General features: G+C 49.1%; 1 protein-coding gene across 3 annotated transcripts in view; it reads right to left on the reverse strand.

The window, feature by feature from the left end:
* The window catches only part of nipblb (NIPBL cohesin loading factor b), a 136,031-nt gene that overhangs the window by 47,095 nt on the left and 67,690 nt on the right, over positions 1–21,246 (reverse strand). For all 3 annotated transcript variants that reach the window (XM_042336341.1, XM_042336334.1, XM_042336345.1), the window contains 6 exons: positions 15,150–15,335; positions 11,039–11,233; positions 10,398–10,469; positions 9,742–9,831; positions 8,121–8,224; positions 7,314–7,400 (listed from right to left, as the gene is read on the reverse strand). In XM_042336341.1, the coding sequence (XP_042192275.1) occupies positions 7,314–7,400; positions 8,121–8,224; positions 9,742–9,831; positions 10,398–10,469; positions 11,039–11,233; positions 15,150–15,335 (734 nt within the window). The remainder of the gene's footprint in view (positions 1–7,313; positions 7,401–8,120; positions 8,225–9,741; positions 9,832–10,397; positions 10,470–11,038; positions 11,234–15,149; positions 15,336–21,246) is intronic.

Consider the following 21,246-nt stretch of genomic DNA (forward strand, 5'->3'; position numbering starts at 1 on the left):
GAGAAAAAGTCCGAGAGAAGCTCCAGAGGGCAAGTGGCTGAAATTACAGCGGCACTGGGCATAATAATAATAATCCTTGCATTTGAAATAGTGCCTTATCACGTCTTCGAGACGTCTCAAAGCGCTTTACAGAATATACTGTAAAGTGAATTGACAGAATATTTTGTGGGCGATACAGCAGCCAACTGCGCAAAGCAGCGTCCCACAAACAGTCGTAGATTGAATGAATAAATTATTTTTTTAAGCGATTATTACTCTCGGGAAAGCGATCTGCCAATTGACTAACAACCGAGTTCCTGCTTACTGCTAGGTAAACAGAGGCATGTGGAGTAAGGAAACTTGCCCAATGTTTTGCCCTGCCCTGGAATCGAACCTGGGTCCACTCGCTTGCTAAATCACCTAGTGTGAGCATATATAGACTGAAGAGGAGGGGAGAGGACAAAGCCCTGAGTAACGCCACATGTGACAATGCGGGGCTAGAGGAGAAGATGTTGGTGGACATTGAAGACAATGAGAAAGGTAGGATTGGAATCAGGCAACGACAGAATCGTTGAGGTGGAGATAGAATAGAGGCAGTGGAGAAAAATAGAGTGGTCAACAATATCGAAAGCGTCTGAGAGGTCGAAAAGGATGAGGAGACAGAAAGAGCCCTGGTCACAGGCGAATAGAATGTTATTGGTGTCTTTGACCAGGGCTGACTCTGTTCTGTGGGCGGCACAAAAACCTAGATTGGAGGGGTTCATGGAAGGAATGCTGGGAGAGGAAAGAGTGAAGCAGGCAAGTGTTTGCTCTTTCCTCTCCCCGTTCTATGACCTTGGAAAGAACAGGAAGGTTTAAAATGGGGCGGTAGTTGGGAGCAGAGATGGATCAAGGGAAGCTTTTTTGAGGGTAGGGGTGATGACGGCTGTCTTTAGGGGGATGGGTACAGTGCCAGTGGACAGGGAGAGGTTAACAAGGTCTGTCCATAGGGGGGTAAGGAGGTGGTGAGGAGAGGGGTGGCGATGGGGTCAAGGGAGCAGGTGGTGGGTTTCATACAGGAAATGATGGAGGTGAGGGAAGAGAGGGAGACAAGATCAAAAGTGTGGAGGGAGGAATGGAGGGTGGGGGGGCTGGAAGGGGAGCGAGAGGGGACGAGGTAGCGATAGAGGCAGCAAAGCAGATCCCCTCGACTTTGGATTCGAGGAAGTCCATCATCTCCTCTAAAAACAGCCAGGAGATTCCCACCCCGCCCACACACCCCACACACAACCGGGGACTCCCCTCCCCCTACACACAGCCAGGGGACACCCCTCCCCCTACACACAGCCAGGGGACACCCCTCCCCCTACACACAGCCAGGGGACACCCCTCCCCCTACACACAGCCAGGGGACACCCCTCCCTCTACACTCGGCCAGGGGACACCCCTCCCCCTACATACAGCCAGGGGACACCCCTCCCTCTACACTCGGCCAGGGGACACCCCTCCCCCTACACACAGCCAGGGACACCCCCCCCCCCACAGCCAGGGGACACCCCTCCCCCTACACACAGCCAGGGGGACACCCCTCCCCCTACACACAGCCAGGGGACACCCCTCCCCCTACACACAGCCAGGGGACACCCCTCCCCCTACACACAGCCAGGGGACACCCCTCCCTCTACACTCGGCCAGGGGACACCCCTCCCCCTACACACAGCCAGGGGACACCCCTCCCCCTACACACAGCCAGGGGACACCCCTCCCCCTACATACAGCCAGGGGACACCCCTCCCCCCTACACACAGCCAGGGGACACCCCTCCGCCCTACACACAGCCAGGGGACACCCCTCCACCTACACTCGGCCAGGGGACACCCCTCCACCTACACTCGGCCAGGGGATTCCCTCTCCCTACACGCGGCCGGGGAACTCCCTGCGCACAGACGGGGGATTCTCCCAATACAGATGGGGTATTCCCCACAGTGCACACAGACAGGATACCCTCTCCCCAGTGCGCGCAGGCCAGAGATTCCCCCCACGCACACTGTCCAGGGGTTTCCATCCAGTACACAGACAGCAAAAAAAGAACAGGCAGTACAGAAATGCCCTTAGAGTGTGGCACTCACAAACCGGTTCTCGGTACTGGACACTGGGGAGAAAGCCTCTGGTGAGAAGAGTCAAAAGGCGATGGATGTTCAGAGGCATAAGGGGCAAAATGCCAATGCTGTTGTTATCGGGGATACAACAGCTAAAGGGATAGATAGGCGTTTCTGCCATAAAAGACGGGACTCGTGCCTGGTATGCTGCCTCCCTGGGGCCGGGGTGCAGGACGTCACGGAACGGGTGCAAAATATACTACAGGAGGAAGGGGAAAATCCGGAAGTGGTGGTCCATGTCGGGATCCATGATGTAGGTGATAAAAGGGCTGAGACCCTACAAGAGAATATCAGAAACTTGGGAAGAAGCTGAAGAGCAGGACCTCAATGGTGGTGATCTCGGGATTACTCCCAAAGCCTTATGCAAGTGAACAGCAAACCGGGAGGATCAAACACATGAATGTCTGGCTGGAGAAATGGTGCAGGATGGAGGGCTTCAGGTTTCTAAACCACTGGGACCACTTCTGGGGCAGATGGGACCTGTTCATGAGAGATGAGTTACACCTGAGCAGGGCTGGGACCAATGTCATTGTAACAGGGATAACAAATCCTGCGGGGAAGCGTTTAAACTGATTTCGAGGGGGGATGGGGATCAGAATGTAGCATCAGGGAGGGGAAACGAGTTACATTGTGGACGAGGAGAGACAAACGGAAATGAAACAAGGAATAGATCATCAAAAAGGGGAAAGAGGGGGGAGAAATGTAGAGCGGATTAAGCCGGTCTTGGAGTACATGTATGTAAATGCACGGAGCGTGATCAATAATATTGGTGAGCTGCGGCTCAAGGTGCCACATGGGACTATGATGTAGCGGCAATTACGGAGACTTGGCTCAAGTAAGGACAGGAATGGGAGCTGAATATTCCTGGCTACAACCTATTCAGGAGGGATAGGGAAGGGAAAAAAGGAGGAGGGATGGCAACACTCATTAGGGACACGGTCACAGTCCTGGAAAAGGACGATGTGTTAGAGGGTCCAAAAACTGAACTATTTGGTTAGAGTTAAGAAGCAGAAAAGGAGCTGTTACTCTGTTAGGTATTTATTATAGACCTCTAAATAGTGGGAAGGAGAGACTAGCAAATCTGCAGCAGATTTCGGAGAGACGCAAAACCAACAGAGTAGTGATAATGGGGGACTTCAATGATCCTAACAAGACTGGGAAACACACAGTGTAAAGGGCAAGGAGGGGGAGGAATTCCTGAAATGTGTGCAGGAGATCTTTCCAGATCAGCGTGTTTCCAGCCGAACAAGAAAGGAAGCAGAGCTGGAATTAGTTCTGGGAAACGAAGTGGGGCAAGTGGAGCAGGTTTCAGTAGGAGAGCATCTGGACAACAGTGATCACAATATCATTAGGTTTAGAATAGTTACGGAAAAGGACAACAATCAATCAAAGGTAAAGACCCTCAACTAGAAGCGGATTAATTTCAGTGAGCTAAAAAGGGACCAGGCCAAGAAAGACAGGAAAGGGAGATTGGGAGGTAAGACGGCAAACGAACAATGGGAAGCCTTCAAGGAGGAGATAGTAACCAAGGTCACTATGGGAGCCACGGGGACAAATAGCGGAGGCTTTGGCCACAATTTCTCAATCTTCGTTGGACACAGGAGTGGTGCCGGAGGACTGGAGAGTGGCCAATGTGACTCTCCTGTACAAAAAGGGACAGAAGGACAAACCTGGGAACTCCAGGCCAGTCAGCCTGACATCAGTAGTGGGGAAACTCCTGGAGACTATAATCCGGGACAGAATAAATCTTCACTTAGAAGAATATGGGTTAATTAGGGACAGACAACACGGATTTGTTAAAGGCAAATCTTGTCTAACAAATCTAATAGAATTTTTCGATGAGGTAACGGAGAGGGGATAAAGGTAGTGCAGTTGATGTAGTTTATATGGACTTTCAAAAGGCATTTGACAAAGTGCCACATGAAAGACTTGTAAGAAAGATAGAAGCCAATGGTATAAAAGGGACAGTGGCAGCGGATCCAGAACTCACTGGGAGACAGAAAGCAGAGAGTTGTGGTGAACGGCTGCTTTTCTGACTGGAGGGAAGTGTACAGTGGTGTCCCCCAGGGATCGGTATTAGGACCACTGCTCTTCCTAATATACATAAATGATCTGGACTTGGGTATAGCAAATACCATTTCCAAGTTTGCGGACGACACAAAGTTAGGGAGAGGGTAAACAGTGAGAAGGATAGGAGCCGACTGCAGGAAGACAGAGACAGATGGTAAAATGGGCGACACGTGGCAGATGAGTTTCAATGTGAAGTAATGCATTTTGGTAGAAAGAATGAGGGGCAATATAGGCGCTAATACAATCTTAAGGGGGGGGTGAAGGAACAGAGAGATCTGGGGGGGCAGGTAACTGGATCCTTGAAGGTGGCAGGACAGGGAGATAAGGCTGTAAAGGGGCATATGGGATACTGGGCTTTATAAATAGGGGCATAGAGTACAAGAGTCAGGAGGTGATGATTAACCCATATAAACACTGGTTAGGCCTCAGTTAGAATACGGCCCCAGTTCTGGGCCCCACACTATAGGAAGGACGTTAAGGCATTGGAAAGGGTACAGAGGAGATTTACGAGGATGGGACCAGGAATGAGGGACCGTGATGATGAGGAAAGGCCGGAGAGGCCGCGATTATTCTCATTGGAGCAGAGAAGGTTACGAGGACCTAATAGAGGTCTTCAACATCATGAGGGGATTTGATGGGTTAGAGAGGGACAAACTGTTCCCACTGGTGGGAGTGTCGGTGACTCGAGGTCACAGATTGAGAATAGTCTCTGAAGGAAGCCGAGGGGAGGGGAGAAGACAGTGCTTCACGCAGCGCGTTGTGGGAATCTGCAACATTGCCTGAAAGGGCGGTGGAGGCCTATTCCATAACTACTTTTAACAACGCGGTGACGGGTATTTGAGGAGACGGGTTTGCGGGTTATGGGGAAAGGGCCGGGAGTGGGACTGACATTACATTGCTCTATTCAAACAGTCGCACAGACTCGATGGGCCGAATGGCCTCTTTTTGTGCTGTACAATTCCATGATTCTATGATTCTATAGTTCGGGGACAGAGCAAATACATTCTCACAAAGGGGAAAGAAGGGCATACAAACCTGCCTGGATGACTAAGGAAATTTGGATTAAAACAGAAAAAGGAGGTTTATGACAAATGTCAAGTCCAAAACACACAGGATAATCAAATAGAATATAGTACATATAAGTACAGAGGAGAAGTGAAAGGGAAATAAGGGAGCAAAGAGATTGCATGAGAAAAGATTAGCAGGAAACATAAAAGGGAACCCTCAGGTAATGTATAAGCATATCAAGAGTAAAAGGTTAGTCAATGGTAGAAAGGGGTAGTAAACGGTTGCTTTTCTGACTGGAGGAAGGGGTGTAGTGGTGTCCCTCAGAGGTCAGTATTGGGACCACTGCTCTTTCTGATCTATATTAATGATCTGGACCTGGATATACGGAGCACAATTTCCAAATTTGCAGAGAACGCTAAGATAGGAAAAGTAGTTAATGGTGAGGAGGATAGTACCAGACTCCAAGAGGACTTAGACAGATGGTAACATGGGCAGATAGTGGCAGATGAGGTTTAATGTGGAGAAATGCGAAGTGTTGCGTTTGGGTAGGAAGAATGAGGAGAGGCAATATAAGCTGATGGTACAATCTTAAAGGGGGCAAATGAACAGAGAGACCTGGGGGTCCACATCAGCAAATCTCTGAAGGTGGCCGGACAGGTAGATAAAGAGGTTATAAAAGCATCCGGGATACTCGGCTTTACAAATAGGGCATAGAGTACACAAGTCAGGAGTTATGCTGAATATTTATAAAATGCTGATTAGGCCTCAGTTGGAGACTGCGTTCAGTTCTGGGCACTGCACTTTAGGAATGATGTTCGGGCATTGGAGAGGGTGCAAAGGAGGTTTACCCGATGGTACCAGGAATGAAGGACCTTAGTTATGAGGAGAGGTTAGAGAAACTAGGATTATTCTCCCTGGAGCAGAGAAGATTATGAGGGGATTTAATAGAGGTTTTCAAGATCATGAGAGGATTTGATAGGTTGAACCGGGAAAAACTGTTCCCACTGGAATGTGGGTCAGTAACCCGAGGACACTGATATAAGTTAGTTTAAGATAGATAGACAGAGGGCAGGTTAGGAGAAAATGTTTCACCCAAAGAGGTGTTGGGATCTGGAATGCATTGCCTGAAAGGGTAGTGGAAGCCGTTCCAATAACAACTTTTAAGAGAGAAATAGATGGGTATTGGGGAGGACAGGATTGCAGGGCTATGGGGAGAAAGTGGGCCAGTGGGACTGGGTTGGATTGCTGTTTTAGGAGCCGGTGCAGACACAATAGGCAGAATGGCCTCTTTCTGTGCTGTATGATTCTATGATATAGCTCCTTATCACGTTTTTGATGTCTCAAAGCACTTCAAAGAATATACTGTAAAGTGAATTGACTGTATGTTTTAATAATAATAATAATCCTTGCATTTGATATAGCGCTGTTCACGTCGGGAGGACGTCCCAAAGCGCTTCACAGAACACACAGTAAAGTGAATTGACTGTATATTTGTGGGCGAACGCGGCAGCCAATTGCGCACAGCAATGTCCCACAAACAGTCGTGGATTGAAAATGACCAATTTATTATTGTTTTGTTTTGGAGGATTATTATTAGGCTCTGTGTGGAGTAAGGAAACTTGCCCGAGGTTTGGCCCTGACCCCCCGGGATTGAACTCCGGTCTCTCACTTGCAAAGCGAGTGCTCTAACCACTGAGCTACAGGACTCTACGGGGCTTGTGGGCAAAACTCAGCAGCCAATCGCGCACAGCAGTGAGTGTCCCACAAACAGTCGGGGGATTGAGTGACCACGTAATTATTATTATTATTACACCTTTTATACCTTTTTTAAAAGAGATTATTACCCCCAGAAAAGCGATCCGACAATCAACTAACAAGCGGGCTCCCACTTACTGCCAGGTAAACAGGCATGAGGAGTAAGGAAACTTTCCTAAAGTTTCACCATGCCCGGAATCAATCCGAGGTCTTCTCGCTTGCGAGGCGAGTGGTCTAACCACAACACTACAGGATTCTACAAGTTACATATTGCACAATATCCTAATTGTTCAACAATCGGCCCAGCTTTAACCATATTCTGCTAGGTAGATCCACACGTTGACAACACATCTGAAAACTCACGTGGTTGAATAAAGTGGAAAGTTTGGCCCCATCCTGTATGTTTTTCTCCAGGATACTCAGCACTTTCACCATCTTATCTGTTGGGAGCTGTGAAGATACAATACAGTGAGAGATTAACATTTCTCCACACCAGAGCTTTAGAAGAAATGAGACCTTCTAAGGATGGCCATGAAAGATGCACAACAATAATAGCATTCATACAGTGTCTTTCATGTCAAGGACGTCCCAAGGCTGGACAGTCAAGTGTTTACACCATTGACATGCAGACTTGGATTGACATGGAGCTCAGAGAATCTGCAGATCATTCATTACCTGCTCTATATATAAACTTCCTCCTTCAAAGCAACATCAACCTCCAAAGCTCACCCTCACCATCTTCCCCTCACACACCCTGATCCACACCATCTTCCCCTCAACAACACCCTCACACAATATTCCCCTCACTCACACACAATCTTCCCCTCACACACACCATTGTCTCCTCACACACCCCCTCACTAACACCATCTTGTACACACACCTGTGCACACACCCTCACACCCTCATTCACACCCTCACACACACCACCTTCCCTTCACACACCCTCAGCAAACACCCTGACTCAACACTCTCACACATCCTCACACACACCCTCAACATACCATCTTCCTTTCACACACTCTCACTCACATACACCATCTTCCCCTCACACACACCCTCAACATACCATCTTTTCCTCACACACATCACAATCTGCTCAGCCCTGCAGACGTTTCTCACGTGTGAAGAGCTACCAGTGTCAGATTGTAAACATTAACATATACACACCCGGTCCATGATCCCCATGGCTTTAATTTTGGCAGATTCGCTGCTCAGCTCATTCAGTTGTTGTTTCCCCAGCAGCAGTTCCTGAGGGACCTCATCTTCATCCCCTGTAGAGAGAACAGCAAGTGAGACCCATTGTGTCACCTGGAGCAACTGTCACACAACTCTGAGTTCGTCCAACAAAAGGAAACAGGGACGTTAAAAACAATGTCAATAAAACAAGTAATAATAATAATAATTCCACCACTTAATATATTGCTTTTCACGTGCTCGAGACGTCTCAAAGCACTTCACAGAATATACTGTAAAGTGAATTAACTGTATATTTGTGGGTGAAACGCGGCAGCCAATTGGGCACAGCAATGTCCCACAAACAGTCATGGATTGACCAATTTATTATTTTTTTTTCTTCAGGGATTATTATTAGGTGTGTGGAGTAAGGAAACTTGCCCAAGGTTTCACCCAGTTTTCCCAGTTTTTTCCAGATGTCTCGCTTGCAAGGCGAGTGCTCTAACCATTGAGTTACAGGACTCCTGTATCCTGTAATCACTGAGTACAGACTCCTGTTTTCATGCGGTCTTCACAGTCTTCAAAACTTCTCAAAGCGCTTCACAGAATCTAGCGCTTATACACTGTAATATATTGTAAAGTGAAATGACTCCCTCATCCATCTTAGTGGGACCACACACACATGGTTTAAGTCCTACTTAACTAACCGCCAATAATACATCTCACAAATGGTTTCTCCTCCCGTCCCTGCCCGGACATGCTCCCTCCCTCTCGACGATGTCACAGGGTCAACTTTCACATGTATGTGAATGACACCCAAATCTACTTCTCCTCCCTCATCTGTAACTCCCAGTCCGCTGAGGTCCTGTCAGCCTGTTTGACAGACATCAAGCCCTGGATGAACACAAATTTCCTGCAGCTGAATATCGATTAGCCGAAAGCCATACTCTTTGGCTTCTGTCAACGTCTTCTCTCCTGCAGGTCTGAACTCCTCAACCTCCTCGGGCTCTCCCTCAGAGTCTCCAAATCCATGTGCAACTTAGGCATCAGTTCAATCCCCAGCTTTCCTTTCTGACCACATCCATTCTCTGACCAGAATCGCTTGTTTCCACCTCCAAACACCGCCTTTCTTCACAACTGACACAGCTGAAATCCTCGTATCACACTCGTACCAGTATTGTCAGTTCTGACGAAGGGTCGTGGACCCGAAACGTTGACTCACTTTCCTTCCTTCATCGATGCTGCCTGACCTGCTGAGTGTTTCCAGTAACTTCTGTTTTTGTTTCAGATTTTCAGCATCTGCAGTATTTGGGTTTTGTTTATTAGTATTGTAGCAACAAGTGACAGTGTATTTTGTGGGCCAACACAGCAGCAAAACTTCCTTCTCTTATCGTATATTGCCACAAAATCTCTAATGTCTACCTGAAGAGGCAAACAGACGGCTCCTGTGAAAGTCTAATGCGATACATGACACCCCAACCTCCAGCACCTGGAGCATCAGCCTAGAGTGATGTCCCAATGTGGGGCCTGTGGAGAGGCCACAATGTAGATCAATGGACAGACCAGAAGAGCCTTTTAGTTTACCCTGTAGTCTGGCTTTCAGCGACTAACTCACCCAATGCAGTAAAGTCCATATCTTCCAAGTTTTCCAGGATATTTTCAACTGTCCCTGTGAATCGTTTGAATGTTGAGGAATCCATCATTTCTGTAATACAACAACTACTGGTTCAATAGTGCACTGTTACTGGAATCCGCTTCCTTCATAGTGTTCAGTTCAATCAAAAGTTTTTCTTCATAATAATAATCCTTGCATTTAATATAGCACCTTATCATGTCTTTGAGACGTATCAAAGCGCTTCACAGAATATACTGTAAAGTGAATTGACTGCACACTTTGTGAGTGAAACGCAGCAGCCAACTGTATGCACAGCAGTGAGTGTCCCACAAACAGTTGTGGATTGAGTGACCAAATTATTATCATTTATTGTTTTAAAAGGATTATTACCCCCAGAAAAGCGATCCACCAATCGACTAACAGTTGGGTTCCTACTTACTGCTGGTAAACAGAGGGGTGGTGGAGTAAGGAAACTTGTCTAAGGTTTTGCCTTGCCTGGGCATCAAACGCAGGTCCTCTCGCTTACGAGGCGAGTGCTCTAAATACTGAGATGCAGGACTTCAGTTTTACTTCGAAACGGTGAAATCAAATGCTTTTTGGGACAAATCTGACCCTGCCAGGCTCTGTGCTTGTCAGTGTCAGTGTGAGGATCTTACCTTCCGGAGTAAGTTTGGGTTCGTAAGCTTTCCTCTTCTTTTGTTTCTCTCTTTTCCTCATCTTTTTGGCAACTGTAAAAGTTTAAAATGGTTTAGGATCTTATTAATCCCACATAAGATAGAAGTACATAGAACACTGCAGCATGGAAACAGGCCATTCAGACCAACTGATCCATGCTGGTGTTTATATTCCACAAGCTTCCACACCCCAGGACCTTAGATTTATGTCTTATCTGAAGGACAGCACCTCCCACAATTGACTGACTGTCAGTCAATTCCGTATGATTTCCCTTAAGAAGTAAAAGGCAACTAAGTCATGGCACAGTGGCTGAAAGCACAGTCACTGATGGTGGAACAGAGGGCCCAAGGGACATGCCAGTCCCTTGTGCCCTCCGAGCCAGTCGAGCAGAGGCAGCAGTAGTGGGTTGGGGAGTAAGTAGATCAGAGAGGTCGGAAGGTGCCAGGGCATGAAAGGATTTGTAAATGAGCTTGAGGATGTTGAAATCAATCTGTTCGGCGATAGGGAGCCAGGCAAGGACTGGGGTGATGGGAGTGCAATCTGCTTTGTGAAAGCTGCTGAAGGAAGGTGTGAGGAAATGCAATTACTCTCACTGAGGGAAGGTGGAGGCGAATGCACTTACTTTCACTGAGACTCGGTGGGGGAGAACCCTCCTCAGACTCTGGGCTCTTCTCCCGATACCTGCTGCTCCCTGAGCTTCTTCTGCCATCGTGAGAATGGCTGCTTTTTCGCAACTCATTTAAGACACGCCGGTCTCGATCTTCACACTCCCAGGCTTTATCCACCTCCTTGTCCTTCTTGTGTCTCTTTCTAGAGGCTGGAGATCAGCAAGAGATACATAGCAATTAGTTTATCTTTATTACATTTACTAATACAATTGACAGGTTTAAGTAGAGAATGAAGTGAGGCAGATGGTAATATTAATTAGATTCCAATGCTGCTTTTGAACAAAATATAGGTATTGGTAAAAAAAACAGAATTGGATACACGAAAGGAATAAGAGAATGGTTACTTAGAATCATAGAATTTTACAGCACAGAAAGGGATTCGGCCCATCGTGCCTGTGCTGCCTCTTTGAAAAAGCTACCAACTAGTCCCGCTCCCCCACTCTTACCCCATAGCCCTGCACATTGTTAAGTACCCATTTAATTCCACCACCTTTTCAGGCAGTGCATCCCAGACTGAGGAGAGTGCTCTGAGCACTGAGTTACAGGACTCCATGATGGGGAAAGGCAGGTAAAGGGATTCCTCCCTTTGGAATAGATTGCTCTTTCAAAGAGCAGCACAGCACGATGGGCCGGATGGCTGGCCACATTCTGTGCTGTAAATTCCTATGACTCTAAACTGCAGAAATAACAGGATTATAATTATGGATTATCCAAAGATCGTTTGAAATGTAGGGCACAGGAGGAGGCAACTCATGTTCTCCAAACCGCATCCATCCTAATCCAAATAATAAAAATCCTTACATATGTTAGCGTCTTTCATGTCAGGGGGACATTTCAAAACACTTCAAAGGATTTATTGTAAAATAATAATCCTTGAATTGATATAGTGCCTTATCTCCACAAACGGCTTCTCCTCCTGCACCGTCTCGTGTGGCATTCCTCGGGGCTCTGTGCTTGGTGCCCTCCTCTTCAACCTGTACATGCTCCCTCTTGGGAGACATCATCCAGACATGGGGTCAAATTTCACAAGTACGCAGATCACACACAAATCTACCTCTCTGCCTCCACCCTCGACTCCAGGACTCACTACTGCCCTGACAGAATGTCTGTCAGACATTAATTCCTGGATGAGAGCGAACTTTCTACAGTTGAACGTCAGCAAGACCGAGCTTCTGATTGGCTCCCGTCAGTGCCTCCACACCTCAGGAACTAGCAGCATCAGCATCCACGGATGCACACTCCACCTCACCAAGCCAGTGAGGAACTAGGTGTCTTGTTTGACCCTGAACTGTCCTTTCTCCCCCACATCTATGCCATGACCCGCTCTGCCTTCCCCACCTCCACTGCATCACCCGACTCCGCCAGTGCCTCACCTCTCAGATTGCCGAAACCTTCATACACCCTTTCATTACATCCAGGCTTGACTATGCCAACACCCTGCTTGTCGGCCTCCAACTCTTCCCTCAACAAGCTGCAGATCATCCAGAACTCTGCAGCTCGTGTCCTCTCCCACACCAGACTCCGTGACCCCATCACCCTCACTCGGCTCCACTGGCTCCCCATCCCCCAGAGGTTATAGTTCAAAATCCTCACCCTCACCGCCTCCATGGCCTTGCCCCCTCCTATTTCTCCGACCTGCTAACCCCATATCAACCTGTCCGCTTCCCCTGCTCAGCGGGCTCCAGTCTGCTCCATCGCCGGTCAGGCCTTCAGCCTCTCTGCCCCCACCCTCTGGAACTCCATCCCACATTCCCTTCACCTCGCTCCCTCCCTTGCCTCCTTCAAGCTACACCTCAAGACCCTCCTCTTTGGCCATGCCTTCGGCCTCCCTCTACCCTCTCTGGCACCCCCCCCCCACCCCCCTCACCCCAATGGTCCTAATCCCTGACTGTTCACCTGCTTGGGACGTCCTCCCGACGTGAAAGGTGCTTTACAAATGTAATTTTATTGCATCAGGTCTTCAAGACGTGTATACTTTGATTGCACACAGCAGTGTTCCACAAAAGTCTGGGTTTGAATGACAAAATTATCATTTATTTTAAAGAGATTATTACCCCTGGAAAAGCTATCCGCCTATTGATTAACAACCGGGTTCTTACTTACTGCTAGGCACAGAGGGGTGTGGAGTCAGGAAACTTGCCTAACGTTTCACCCTGCTTGGAAATCAAACCCAGGTCTCTCTTGCGAGGCAAGTGCTCTGACCACTAAGGTACAGGACTCCGATGTAGTGATCATGCATTTTGTAGGTGAACATAGCAGTCAAACTGCAGCAAGCAAGGCCCACAAACTGCCATAAAATGAATGACCAATTTTGTTTGGGGCATCGTTGGCCATGACACTGGGAGAAACTCCCTTTTCTTTGCAAATAACTCCTCGGGATCTTTAACATCCACCTGAACATCCAGACGAGTCCTTGGCTTAACATCTCATCTGAAGGATTGTATCTCCGTGGACCATAAGCCAAGGCTAGGTACGTTCCAACTTGGGGCTTGAGTCACAACCTTCGGACTCGGAGGAGAGAGTGCTACGAAATGTGCCAGGCTGACATCAGAAGTAACACAGATATATTCAAAAATAAGATGAATAGACTGCAAACTAAACAGAAATCCCTGTTTAAAAACCAGGGTTGGAAATTGTCAGACAGATGTGCTTCCAGTCAGTGAGTGGAACTAATCTGCGCTTGTGGGACGTCAATGATCACCGGGCATCGACGGCTTGAACCTGAGCCCACTAGAGGGAGACACAGAGCAAATGTTCCCAACTCAGCTGATGGGAGTTCTGTTTGTGATGGAACCTGAGTGTGTGTGTGGGGTGTGTGTCTGTGTGTGGGGGGTGTGTGTGCAGGCGTGTGGGGTGTGTGTGCAGGTGTGTGGGGTGTGTGTGCAGGTGTGTGGGGTGTGTGCAGGCGTGTGGGGTGTGTGTGCAGGCGTGTGGGGTGTGGGGTGTGTGTGCAGGCGTGTGGGGTGTGGGGGTGTGGGGGTGTGTGGTGTGCAGGCGTGTGTGTGCAGGCGTGTGGGGTGTGTGCAGGCGTGTGGGGTGTGTGTGCAGGCGTGTGGGGTGTGTGTGCAGGCGTGTGGGGGGTGTGTGCAGGTGTGTGGGGTGTGTGTCTGCGTGTGTGGGGTGTGTGTGCAGGCGTGTGGGGTGTGTGTGCAGGCGTGTGGGGTGTGTGTCTGTGTGTGTGGGGTGTGTGTGCAGGCGTGTGGGGTGTGTGTGCAGGCGTGTGGGGGGTGTGTGCAGGTGTGTGGGGTGTGTGTCTGCGTGTGCAGGGTGTGTGTGCAGGCGTGTGGGGTGTGTGTGCAGGCGTGTGGGGTGTGTGTCTGCGTGTGTGGGGTGTGTGTGCAGGCGTGTGGGGTGTGTGTCTGGGTATGTGTGCAGGTGTGTGGGATATGTGTCTGTGTGTAGTTGTGTGTGTGGTCTGTGAGGTGTGTGTATGTGGTGTGTGTTGGGTGTGTGTAGTATGTGCAGCTGCAAATGTGTGTGTGTGAATGTGTATGAGTGTGTGTGTGTCTATCTGTGTGTGAGAGACTCATCTCTTGTATCCAATATTAAGATCTCATTACGCCCACAAAACCTACAGTCAATTCACTTTACAGTGTATTCTGTGAAGCGCTTTGAGACGTCTCGATAACGTGATAAGGTACTATATCAAATGCAAGGATTATTATTATTATTATGTTACACAAAACAATGGGAGTAAGTCCAGTGCAATGTACAATTTTTACCTCAAATGTGTTCGCTCATCTTTGAACAGCGTTGAATGTGAAGCATTGTTGTGCACAATTGAAGCATTTTGTTTGGCCATCCGAGTGTCTGACACTTACGGAAACCCATCACTGTGCTTAAGAGTCTCCAAACCAAGCTGAGATTTCCATGTATCCCACCTACACACGGAAATCTCAGAGAGAGATTGTTGGAATGGAATGAGCTCTCTCTCCCTGGAGAGAAACATCCAATATAAAGAGAGGTACTCCTGAGTAATCCTAACTAGCATCAGACCATTTCAAAGCCACACATTACATGTAGATATTTCTAAATGGATTTCTAAGTGCTGTCAGAACTACTTACATTCAAAGTCTTGTTCGCTATCATTGTCACCCTCGTCCGAGCTGATTTCGGCATAGTTTGGCTTCTCCTTCACTGTGCTGCGCTTCCGTTTGATCATCTTCACTCGCTCACACAGCGGCATGGTGGACTCGATCTCAGCAACAAGATCTGGGGGCAGCTCCTTCAGCACTGACTGGTCAATGCCACCTGTCACCAAGAACATGGTCAAATCTAAACAACCTGCAGGAACAGAGAGCCTTTCATCCAGAAATAAATTCCGCAAAGCCCTTTACAAAATGCTGTTGATCAGAAATCAACAACTTACATTTATATGGCGCCCTTCATGCCGGGCGGCGCCTCAGAGCTTAACAGTGGCTGAGCCTGATGCCGAGCCAGGGGGAGGGGGAAGGTGACCTCAGGTACGGTCGAAGAGGAAGGTTTTCAAGCGTAACCTGAAAATAGGGAGAGGGCGAAGGCGAAAGGATTGAGGGAGAGATTTCCACAGCTTCGGGATGTAGTGACTGAAAGCACAACCACTGAAGGTGGGATGGAGTGTCCAGGGACAAGGAGGAGGCCGGAGCCAGTCCAGCAGAGGCAGCGAGTAGCTGTGTAGGGAGAAAGCAGGTTGGAGAGATGGGTGGGGTGTGGCCAGGGCGTGAAGAGATTTAAATACAAGAATGAGGATCTTGGAATCGATCCGCTCTGTGACAGGGAGTCAATGGAGTTTGACAAGGACTGAGGTACAGAGTTTATTGTGGGTGAGAATGTGGGCGGCGGAGTTTTGAATCAGGTGAATAGTGGAGCAGGGGAGACCGGCAAGGAGGGAGGTGACAAAGCCATGGACAAGGGTTTCGGTAGCTTTTGGAGTGAGGTACGGACGGAGGTGGGCAATGTGGCAGAGTGGAGGAGAGCCGTCCTGCCCAGGGACCAGATGTGTGATAGAAAGGAAAGCTGGAGGTCCAACCTGGTGCCTAAGTTGCACCAGGTTCAATGTTTTCCTCGACACTGAGGTCTTGGATGGTCTTTTATTGAAGAGGGAGCGGACATTCTGTCGGCCGATGCGGAGGGGACAGTTGGTTGGTGGTGGAATGTGGGGGAGAGGGGGGGAGGTCCGACACGGAAGGTGGGGATGTGGATGAGGGAGGAGAGGTTGGCCCACGGGGTCAGGGACCGATGGGCCTTGCGGTCGGCCTGACGGAGGATTTGCCGGAGCAGAGGGAGGCTGTGGGTCGGTCGAGCAGGGACAGGAGTCGGGGAGGACGGTGGGAGAAGAGGATTAGTGATTAGATCAGGATTAGAGGACGGTGGCAGACAAGGGTGGGAGCATTATGGAGAAACAGCTTGGGTCAGTGGCGGCAGCTAAAATGTGCACACCGAGAGTAAGAGCACTCGCCTCGCAAGCGAGAAGACCATAGTTTGATTTCTGGGCAGGGCAAAACAGTGGGCAAGTTTCCTTACGCCACACGTCTGTTTACCTAGCAGTAAGTAGGATCCTGGTCATTGGCAGTTTGCCAAAAAAATAACAATTTGGTCACTGAATCTGTGACTGTTTGTAGGACACTCACTACTGTGCACAATTGGCTGCCGCGTTTCACCCAAAAAATATACAGTCAATTCACTTTACTGTATATTCTGTGAAGCGCTTTTGAGACGTCTCAAAGACGTGATAGGGCACTGTATCAAATATAAGGATTATACAGTTAAAAACCCAGTTTGCGGTCAGCAATCCAGCCACCTCACAATTGCGGGCCATTTTCAAAGTCATTGTCTATGTTAAAAGACAGGTTGTCTGCTTCAGTAAACCAGGCACCTCACTATTCAGGACAACGGTCATTGATTGTGGCCACTACAACGGTACAAATGCGGTACAAACCTCCCCTCCGTTACTATCCTGTACACAGAGCGCTAGGCCTCAGGCCACAGGTGCTGTTTGCTCGACGCTTCTACTGTGGGCGTAGTGGGCTCCTGTCGCTCATGCGCGTCACGGGGAGTGTTTAGATCGTGGAAGCGGTGCAAGCATAAAATCGACTTCGCCTGGTGCCTGGAGCCTAACCTTTCCACTAGGGACCAGGGACACTGAGGAACAAGACCCACAGGAGAAGGAACAGGAAAAGCAGCCTCAAACATCAAAGACCCCTCTCATTTATGCTGAGGAACTGGGTATGTTGGGACAAGTAAAGGATGTTTTCCTTGACTTATCGATATAAATGACTTGGACTTGGGTATAGGGAGTACAAAGTTTTCAGATGATACGAAGCTAGGAAAATCATAAACAATCATGAGGATGGAAGCAGAGTGCAAGAGGACATAGACAACAACAACAAAATTACATTTATAGAGCGCCTTTCACATCGGGAGGAGGTCCCAAAGCACTGAGACACAGACTGGTAACATGGGCCGACACGGGGCAGATGGCGTTTAATGTGGAGAAATGCAAAGTGATGGAGTTTGTGAGGAAGAATGAGGAGAGGCCATATAAGCTGATGGTACAATCTTAAAGGGGGTGAAGGGACAGAGAGACCTGGGGGTCATATAGTAAATCTCTGAAGGTGACCGGACAGGTAGATACAGCTGTTAATAAAGCATCCGGACACGAGGCTTTATAAATAGGGCATAGAATACACAAGTCAGGAAGTCACGATGAACCTTTATATAAATCACTGGTGGGGCCTCAGCGAGAGACTGGGCTCAGTTCTGGGCCCCACACTTTAGGAAGGATGTCAAGGCATTGGAGAGGGAGCGAAGGAGATTGACCAGAATGGTACCAGGAATGAGGGCCTTCAGTGATCAGGAGAGGCAGAGAAGTGAGGATTATTCTCCGGGGAACAGAGAGGGTTAAGGGGAAACTTAATAGAAGTTTTCAAAATGATGAGGGGATTCGATAGAGTGAACAGGAGAGACTATTCCCACTGGCGGTGGGTCGGGAACCCGAGGGCACCGGTTTAAAATGGTTATTAAAAGAAACAGAGGGGAGGGGAGGAGTAATGTTTACACAGCGAGTTGTTGGGATCTGGAATGCATTTCCTGAAAGGCTGAGGGAAGACAATTCCATAACAACTTTTAAGAGAGTAATTATTTTGGGAGGACAAGTGTGCAGGGCTATGGGGGTTGGGGGGGAGTGGGGTTGATCAGGGCTATGGGGGGGGGGGGGGAGTGGGGTTGATCAGGGCTATGGGGGGGGGGGGGGAGTGGGGTTGATCAGGGCTATGGGGGGGGGGGGGGAGTGGGGTTGATCAGGGCTATGGGGGGGGGGGGTGGGGTAGATCAGGGCTATGGGGGGGGGGGGAGTGGGGTGATCAGGGCTATGGGGGGGGGGGGGAGTGGGGTTGATCAGGGCTATGGGGGGGGGGGGGGAGTGGGGTTGATCAGGGCTATGGGGGGGGGGGGGGGGGGGGGGGGGGGGGGGGGGGGGGGGAGTGGGGTTGATCGGGGCTATGGGGGGAGTGGGAGAGAGTCCCCGAAGTGCTCCGCTCCACCCTCGGCGGCTGTGCCTTCAGCCCCTGTGCCCCGAGGCTCTGGAACTGCCTTCCTCACTCCCTTCGTCTCGCCCCTCTCTTCCCATTTTCAGGTCTCTGCTGAAGACCTTTCTTTTCGACCGCACCTTTGGTCACCTTCTTCCCCTCCCCCTGACTCGGCCCTGGGATCCGTTACTGTGAAGCGCTCTGAGACGCCGTCTGGCGTGGAGCGCGCTATATAAATCCAAGTTGTTGTTGTTGAGAGCGGGGAGTGGGATTGATTTGGAAGCTCTTATAAAAGAGCCGAAAGAGACACAATGGGCTAAATGGCCTCCTTCTGTGCTGTATAATTCTATGATCTGTTTTAAATGTGACAATGCCTTTATTTTAGTGAGTTTGGTTGTTGAATGTTCATCCTATATAATTTTAAAGATCATTATGTTCATCCTATACAATCCTTGAGTGACCTGCTCCCTCCCTGACCCCAGCTCGGGTCTAAAATGCTGTACTCTTGTCCAGTGCCTTGGGACGTCCTCCCGACGTGAAAGGCGCTATACAAATGTAATCTTGTTGTTGTTGTTCTACTGCATTATTGAAGTGTAGTGACTATGTATTTTGTAGACAAACTTGGAAGCCAATTTGTGCATAGCAGTGTCTCACAAATAACCATGAAGTGAATGGCTGAATGACAAATTTTATGCCAAACTTTACACCTAGAGGAACTTTCTTCTCTTTTCGAGCAGTGCCACAGGTTCTTTAATGTCCAACTGAACATGCAGACAGCAATCTCAATTCAGTGTCTCATCCGAAGGACGCACCTCTGACAAGGTACTGTTCCTACAGCACTGTATTGGAGTGTCTGTCTAAACTGAGTTCAACATAGGAACTGCTAGATGAAAAAAGACCAAGGTGCATCTCGCTCACCTTCTCCCATCCTGGCCGTGGCTCTAATAATAATGGAGATGTTGACAAATCATCGAATAGTCTATAATAACCCTTGCATTTGATGTAGCACTTTATCACATCTTCGAGACGTCTCAAAGCACTTCACACTCAACCCCACCCTGAACTGTCCTTTCTCCCCCACATCCGCGCCATGACCGGCACTGCCCACCACCACCTCCGCAACACTGCCAGACTCCGCCACTGCCTCACCCCTCAGGCCCCCAAACCCTCACCCTCACGCATTCGTCACCTCAAGGCTCGATTACAGGAACTCCCTTCTCATCGGCCTTCCCAACTCTTCCCTTCACATCCTGCCGATCATCCAAAACTCTGCAGCTCATGTACTCTCACGCACCAGACTCCCCGACCCCATCGCCCCCGCCCGACCCCATCGCCCCCGCCCGACCCCATCGCCCCCGCCCGACCCCATCGCCCCGCCCGACCCCATCGCCCCCGCCCGACCCCATCGCCCCCGCCCGACTCCACTGGCTCCCCATCCCCCAGAGGAACGAGTTCAAGATCCTCGTCCTCACCTTTAAGGCCATCCCTGGCCTCGCCCCCTCCTACCTCTCTGACCTGCTGACTCCCTGCCAACCTGCCCACTCCCTCCGTTCAGTGGGCTCCGGCTGCTCCATGTCTCCCGCCCGACCTGCCCTACCATCGGTGTCCGGGCTTTCAACCTCTCTGCCCCCACACTCTGGAACTCCATCCCACGGTCCCTTCGCCTCACTTCCTCACTCACCTCCTTCCAGGCCGGTCTCAAGAACCTTCTCTTCGACCGTACCTTTGGTCTCCCTCCCACCTCTCTGCCTTCCCCCACCTCTCCCCCAAACTCGGGCCCCGACATCTGACTATTCAGCGCTTTGGGATGTCCTCCCAACGTGAAAGGCGCTCTATAAGTGTAATTTTGTCGTTGTTGTTGCTGTTGAAACACAACAGCCAATTGCAAACAGCAGTGTTCCACAAACAGTCGTGGGTTGAGTGACCAAATTATTATTATTATTTATATATTTTTATTTTAACAGCATTAAAACACCCCAGAAAAGCGATTTGCCAGTTGACTAACAACTGGGTTCCTATTTACTGCTAGGTAAACAGAGGTGTGTGGAGTAAGGAAACTTGCCCAACATTTCGCCCTGCCAGGAATCGAACACAGGTCTTCTTGCTTGCGAGTGCTCTAACCACTAAGCTACAGGACTCCTCACAGATTCAGGTACGAAGCAAGAAAAAACCACCAGTGGCGGGAAGCTTGGGGAACCACAGATCCAGAGTTGTCTGTTTCTCACAAGCATATTACACTCGCCGTATGTCATGACTCAAATTACTCATATACTGTTTCCCTAAAAGATTCGGAAAGAAATCTAATCTAATTTGCATTTAAATTCATCAACACTTTCTGCTTCCACAGTCTCCCTAGGGAACTTGTTCCATATCCATATCCTGATTTACTACTCGCTCACTGAAATGTTTCCGCAGATTAATTCTGAATGTAGCCCCCATCAAGCTTAGACCGTGTCCTCTGGTTCTACTGTTCCGGACACGATGAAACAACTTATCATGGCCTACTTATTGAGTCTCTTTTAGAATCTTGAAGATAGCAATTATATCACCTCTCCACCTCCAGAGTGAACATGCCCAGTTTACTCAATTACTCCTCATAGTCCAGTCCCTCCAGCCCCTCATTCATTCTGTATCCTCTGAATCGCTGTAATATTCCT

This window comes from Callorhinchus milii, unplaced genomic scaffold, assembly GCF_018977255.1.
Source record: "Callorhinchus milii isolate IMCB2004 unplaced genomic scaffold, IMCB_Cmil_1.0 Scaffold1, whole genome shotgun sequence".
Lineage (NCBI taxonomy): Eukaryota > Metazoa > Chordata > Chondrichthyes > Chimaeriformes > Callorhinchidae > Callorhinchus > Callorhinchus milii.